Genomic DNA, 6,705 nt, shown 5'->3' with positions numbered 1-6,705 from the left:
CTGAAGTTTTTATCAACACTGAGATCACAGCAGTAAAACACTTCAAAGAAAAGTACTGGCTTGTATCTTCTGCCTCTCCAGTGAATACCTGAAGGGAAACAGGGGAAACACTAGTGACTTGATATTTAATCTTTATCTAGTCTAATGTCACTATGCTGCAGTGCCCTGTGCTATCAGAACTTTTATTGCTTAACAGAAGTTCTGTACATGTACATCTGGAAATTGTGTCCTATTGCACTCAATATTGCACATTCACAAATCATGACTTAGGCTTCCAAAAAAAATTTTAAGGTTTAAAAAAGTGATGCCTTGAATTTTGGATTTTACCATCCAAATATGTGAAAATGTTGGTTGTAAATTCTTGATTTTGCAATATTGGTCTATCTTTACTCACATGCTGAAGGGAGGTCAGTTTCATCTCCCATTCCAGAAACCTCAGTGCTGGTGAAAAGATCCGGCAGATGGTGATCGCCTCTTTGCATAAAACCAGCATTCAGTGTGGGCCAGAGGGTTTTTTGTGCAAGTAAAGCAGGGCTGGAAGCAGTTGTTGCTGCAGTTGTTGGTGGGAGTGGCTCACTATCTGCATGGTTTTGTTAAGAATCAACCATCTGTTGTCAGAACTACCGCATAGCCATAGACTGACCTAGGTATGGCCAGATTTTCTTGGTTTTCTAAGTTAGGAGTCCCAGCTAGGGCAGAAGCTAGATTACTGCAGCATGAGCCTTAGGGAGTATGTCAGGTACTAATGGGGACTAGTGACACCCTCCTCAGTAAGTCTGTGTCTGACTAAATGATACAGTCTTTTCCTTCAAAAGCAAAACTGATAGTCAAGACAGGTCAGGAACTTGTTTTGCTTCCTGCGAGAGCAGGAGTGTTAGTCTCATTTTAGCTATTCATTAAAAAAACAAAAAACAAACAAAAAACCCCCTCAAAACCTCAGTGTAGTTTCAGCTAAATGCTTTCTTTTTCCTAACTGTGGCAAACGATAATCAATGTCTTTTTCCATCTGGAGGTGGTGGATTATAGCTTGAGGACTGGATTAATTCATGCTTTCCCTTTCTGCCAGCACTGCCCAGTGTGGCAGAAGTTCAGAGTCATGTGGTGGGAAGCACCACAACACCATTGCGGCTGCATCTTGCTCTGCCTCAGGATTCAGTGGTCAGCAGGCTCACCGCTCTCTGCTCTCTCTGAATAGCTCGAACAGAAGTTCTTATCACAAATTGACTAAGATGTAAAACCAAACCAGGCTTGACTTTTAATTTCATTCCAGAACTTCTAGAAATCTCCACAGTCACCAGCACGAGGCTCCCCTGACAAGGAAGCATTTTCAGGTCACTGGCTATGGAATAGTAAGTGAATGGCAAGATGAAACAAACCCCCCTCCTTTTGGGGGGAGTTCATACCCTGCCAAGGGGATTTGTTCCTGCTTTTAGGTTGTTAGTCAGAGTGATAGATTTGGACCTGCTAGACTGGAATAAAATCTGTTTTAGTATAAGATAGTGCATTTGTATTTAAGATCTACTTAGTGTGAACACAGTCAGGAAAAGAATTAAGCTATTACTCCCAGTCTAGCTTTGGCAGCATTCACCTCCTTAAATGCCCAACTGGGCAACTTTGAAGTTGCTCTGAGAATTCTTATTTTCTGTGTTTGTCCTTGTCACATAGACAAATGGCTTTTATTGACAGAATGATGGCAGAATTTGGAATCATGAAAATGAGATCTGCTTTAGGCTGAATTTCCAAAGGCAAGGGGCTGTTGCCTAAGCTTCTTCTGTGAAGCAGCCAAGCCACCCCCATTTAAAACGTAATTCTGAGCTGGAGTCAAACATGAATTTGAAATAAAAATTCTTAAGATCAGCAAGATAAAACTGTATTTGCTGGTACCTGCTGTGTTTGTTGGTAGCTGCTGATGTCTAGAATCATCTTTTCCTGATGGGGGATGTGTTTTGTGAATTCTGAGCAAGGGTAGTCTGAGTTCTTCAGTTTAGCTGTGCCAGCATTAGAGTTTCGGAAGTTCCTATTTGCTATGCCTCGTTCCTTTTTTTTTTTTTTTTTTTTTTTTTCTCTTATACTGTGTTTGGATGATAGAATGGAACAGGAGATTCCAATGATTTCTGGAAGATTGAAGTGGTGGGCAGAAAGACTGGGAAGCTCATAAAAGTCCTGCGGAGTCAGATCCGGCTAACTCATGTAGCCACAGGCTGTATATTGGGCTCTTCTGGAAAGACTCTACCAAAATGGTAAATAGCTTGTAATCCTTCCCATCAAAAGCCTTGAACTGACAGCTGAGGTTCCTCATCCTTTATCATTTTTTTAATGTTCCTTTGCTCAGTAGTACTTTTAAACTAAGCAAAAAACACTTTTCATCCATTTGTTTATATTTTATTATTCTTTTAAAGATCTAGTAGGCTCTAAGCATATAACCTAACCCAGAACTTCCTAACCTCTGTTCATGTAGTCTGTTACAGTGAAAGTAACTGGTGGTCAGCAGCTCTGGAAAATTAGTACCCCTTACCAAGAGATTCAAGAATGGCAGAATGGCATGAGCATAGATCTTGCCATCCAGTAAGTCCAGGGAGGGGATGCTAGACATGAAGCAGTAGTTCTTGAAGGCCCATTTTATCATTGGGGCTTGCAAAAATTTCCAGAAACTGAGGCAATTTATACTGCTGTATTTCATAATTCACCAAACTTCTTTATATTGATACTAATTTCTTTTGTAGTTGGAAGACCTTGTGCCATTTCTATATGCAGCGTCTGAGGTGTAAGGGCAGCTGTAACAAGCTGATACTAGCAGGGAGAGCATTTTAATATGTGCTTAGGTTGTATGAGTATAAACTCATCATAAAACAGTACGTGCAGAACCATTCAGACTAATGCCAAACAAGCTATTGTGTCTGGAGAGCTGGACTGTGTAGGAAACTAATATGGATCTTGAAGCAGCGTTTTGTATAATAATGTTGCTTCTGCTTCCAAAGCCGCCTCTCTTACTGCTAGCTTAGCTTTCCTTTCGCTGTGTGATGGTAAAAAGGACTTTCAAGAAAGCCCATGGAAGCTGAATCGTAGTGAGTGCAGGCAGATATCTTTGCTGGTGATTGCCTGGTCAAGAATGCGAGTGTATTTTGTTATTTCCAATAAGCCTGCGCTTGTGGGTGAAACAAAACAATAAAGCAAAAAAACAAACCACTGAGTCTGATGACAGTGCTCAAGAAAGGATCATGTTTTTTCCTGACACAAACCTACCCTGTGGATGAAAGTCATTGCCGCAAAATGTTGTGGACATTAAGAGCTCAGGTAAAATACTGGTAACTGGGAATAATGATGGTTAGATTAGGTTGAATTTTTACATATTTTTGAAAGGAATTTAAAGGGGAGTAATCCTTGTCCTTCAGAAAACTGAGATCACCTGCTAAGTGATGATTGGCAGAAAATTCCTGATTGATCTTTCACATTGCTGCAGAATCTGCTCCATTGCTTCCCAAAATGTGCCCACTGCTAGAAATAAGGTAACAGACTAAATGAACAGTTGATGGGATCCTCTAAAGTCATTCCTTTGTTTTTGTAGTAGAATTGCTTTAGGCATGAATTGACTTAAAGTAGTGATGACAGCTTTTTTCTGGAGAGACTATAAGGGTTGACTCGTAGTAGATGCTGATTGTTGATGTGCAGCTTCTTTGAAAATCAGACAGCTTATGTGTGCTCTTATGTGTAGGTATTTGGCTTTAGGCACCTAAGTTTAGGTATGTGGTCTCATATGTTTAGTAAAATTTTGATGTTGGCTGCCCTGCAGGTCTGTTCCAGTTTCTACATACTGCTAGAGCAGGACACCTGAGTATGTAAGAAAAAAAGGTTGAGAAGTGTTTTAGGTGTTAAGGGGAAGAATGAGACTAAATGGGGGGGGAGGGGGATCAGACATGAACGGGAAATACTGTGTGACTTTTTGTGAGGTGGTGACTAACTGCTCTGCTGTTCCTCAGGGGCTGGGAACAAGTAGAAGTTACCTGCACGCCATATCTGAAGGAGACTCCAAATTCCCTCTGGAATGTTGAAGATCATATTAACCCTAAGTGTGAGTGATCTGTTTCCCTTTCTGGGTGCATCATGGCTTGCTCTTAAGGGAAGAGATAAGGGAAGAGATGGTGAAAACTGGACTTTAGTGTTTGGAATTTGTGCCTGCTTTCTCAGCTCCAGTTTGAACCTGCTGAACTTGGGCCAGTTGTTCAGCGATGCATGGCCTTATTCTTCTTCAGTGTTTGTGCTGTAAACTGGTGATAGTGTTTCAAGTGTAGCAGAAGTATAAAGATCTTTTTTTCAAGGATTTTGAGGTATTCATGAATAACAAAAGGAGAAGTTTTGCGGATGCTGTGGTACAGGCTATTATTTTAACACCATTGTTGTAATTGCAGGGATTATTGTGATTGATATGAGTATGTTGTATATATTTTAATGATTTTTATTAAAAAGTTAGGTTCCACCCTATTTTGCTGTATTTTTTTCCTTCACTTCTGGAGGGGCATGTTAAATGATGACTTTGTTAAATGACAAGTAATAGATAGTGGAAATATGACAGGGGCTAGGGAAGAACTAAGCATGCCAGTTATAACAGATGGACCTTCCAGCCTCATCCAGGAGTTGATATGTGTCAGAGCCTCATTTAGTCTGAGTATCTGATGTAATTTTCATCTCATGAATTGCAGATAACTTGAGCTTAATCTGCAGTTTTTAAAAATACCTAGTGCTTTTCAGCCTTTCAGAGCCACTGTATGCAAACCAAAATAAAGCAATCCTGGGCTGTTTACGTGGTAGAATCTCCTCTACTGTTGTCTTGTCTTTCGTATTTCCACTCATGGCTCATCTATGGATAAACAGCAGCTTATGAACAGCTAGGCTGTAATTTCAGCTTGAAGCAGAAATCCACTTATTTGTGGGAGTTTTATCTACTTCTCTTGGTTGTGAAAGAAAGGTAGGAAATCAAGGAGTGAATTTGTTGTGAAATTCACTGGGGGATGCTTTTTTGACTGCAAGCCTCTGTGTTTAGAATGTGATTGAATTGTGTAGGGAATTAAAAGAGGTACTAGAAGCAGATTTGTCACAGGAGGACAGAGTTTATTATGCATGAGTTAAATTGAAGTAAAAAATACAGATTTCTAATCTACTTTTCTCTCTTTTTCTGAAGTGCCCAATATCAGCCTGGATGTTTTGAAGCCCTCTTTTGTAGAAATTCTGCTAGAATCCCATATGGTTATGATCCGGGTAAGAGAGTATTAATTCTAGATTATTATTTTCTTCCTCCTCTCTTTCATTAAAAAGAAACATAATTTCTGAGATTTTGGGGTGATGACTTCAAGGTAGGGCAAGACTTATATGCCACAGCAACCTACTTGGATTTGTGCTTAGAGAAAGGGATGGTCTTACAGTTAAAACTCTGAAAGCTTGGAAGCCCTGGAATTGATCTGGCTCTACTGTTAATGTGATCTGGCTGCAGTCTAGTTCTTTAATCCTTTTGTTGCTAAGTTCCCTTCTTTAAAGGAGAATTTGAAATTTTTCTTATCCTGCGGGAAGGCTAGTTAAAGTTAAATGAATAAGGCAGTTAAATGAGTAAGGCAGGAAGATGTTACTGTGGTCAGAGTCACAAAATTAGGTAAACAGACACTGCAAAGGACAAAAAATGTTTGAGTTGAAAATGGAAAAGTCCTGTTAATTTTTTTAAAGTTCATCTAGATACTGTATTCTCTGCTTTCCTCTTCTTTATTTATCCCTGAGGATGGTTGTAAAAGAAATGGATTTCATATTTTCAGGGTGGACTGTTCTTGTAGTCCTTCCCGTGTGATCTGTGTTCTAGTTCTCTGTGATCTAGGCCACTTCCCTTCTGTTTCCAGCTCCTCACTACTTCAGCTGAAGAATGGGAATGTTACCATTTGGAGAGGGGAATCTAAGGTTTTGTTTGTTATTGTTTGTAAAGCTCTTCTTGAATTTTCAAAAGAAAGAAGGTAGTCAAGCAAATCATTATTAAGGCTAATAATTTCTGTGGTAACCAGTGATAACGTTGTTTCAGGTGAGAAAGTATGAACATGAGTTTCCATAGAAATAATCTTTCTGAAACGTTTATTTGCTTTTATTGGAGGGAAACCTGCTGAAGTAGTCAGCCTTTTAATGAACAAAGATCTTGTTTAAGCAACATGTGTCGTCAGTGACAGAAAACCTGGAGAAGAGCAGTGAGAGAATAATGCGTCTAATAGTAGCCAAGTAACGTTTTCACTTGCATAAGTTGATCTGTTCATGTAGTCAGAAAATAGCCTTTACTCAGGAAGAATATTCATGTACATTTGTGTACCCAAACATGTCTGGCCAGGCCTTGCAGCATAACTGTCCACTCATTTCAATTTTATTTTGACTTTTCTGTAGGGAAACAGTGGCCTCAAACCAAAGGACAATGAAGTTACATCTAAACCTTGGCACTGGCCTATCAACTACCAGGTGTGTTGATCAATTCACTTTCTTTTCTGTTTTCAGGTGCTTATCACAGAATCACAGAAAGGTGGCAGTTGGGAGGGACCTGTAGAGATCATCTAGCCCAACCCTCCTGCTCAAGCAGGGTCACCTAGAGCAGGTTGTCCAGGTCTATGCCCAGATCATTTTTGAATATTTCCAAAGATGGAGACTCCACAATTTCTCTGGGCAACCTATTCTAGTGATCACTCACCC

At 39.8% G+C, this 6,705-nt stretch overlaps 1 protein-coding gene across 1 annotated transcript; it reads left to right on the top strand.

The window, feature by feature from the left end:
* Positions 1-6: 6 nt before the first annotated feature.
* Positions 7-6,477, top strand: LOC146601186 (protein O-mannosyl-transferase 2-like; the record flags this gene model as incomplete). The annotated part of the gene is made up of 7 exons (XM_085310899.1): positions 7-1,349; positions 2,089-2,240; positions 3,140-3,294; positions 3,393-3,506; positions 3,978-4,069; positions 5,177-5,253; positions 6,406-6,477. Coding segments are annotated over exons 4-7 (264 nt in total), but the record flags the coding sequence as incomplete, so codon positions are not given.
* Between the last annotated feature and the right edge of the window lie 228 nt (positions 6,478-6,705).

The sequence above is a fragment of the Rhea americana genome, unplaced genomic scaffold (genome assembly GCF_003343005.1).
Source record: "Rhea americana isolate MKP2758 unplaced genomic scaffold, rheAme1 scaffold_1081, whole genome shotgun sequence".
Classification (NCBI taxonomy): Eukaryota; Metazoa; Chordata; class Aves; order Rheiformes; family Rheidae; genus Rhea; species Rhea americana.
Note: the sequence above shows the minus strand (reverse complement) of the source record. Positions and strands in the feature narration are given on the sequence as shown.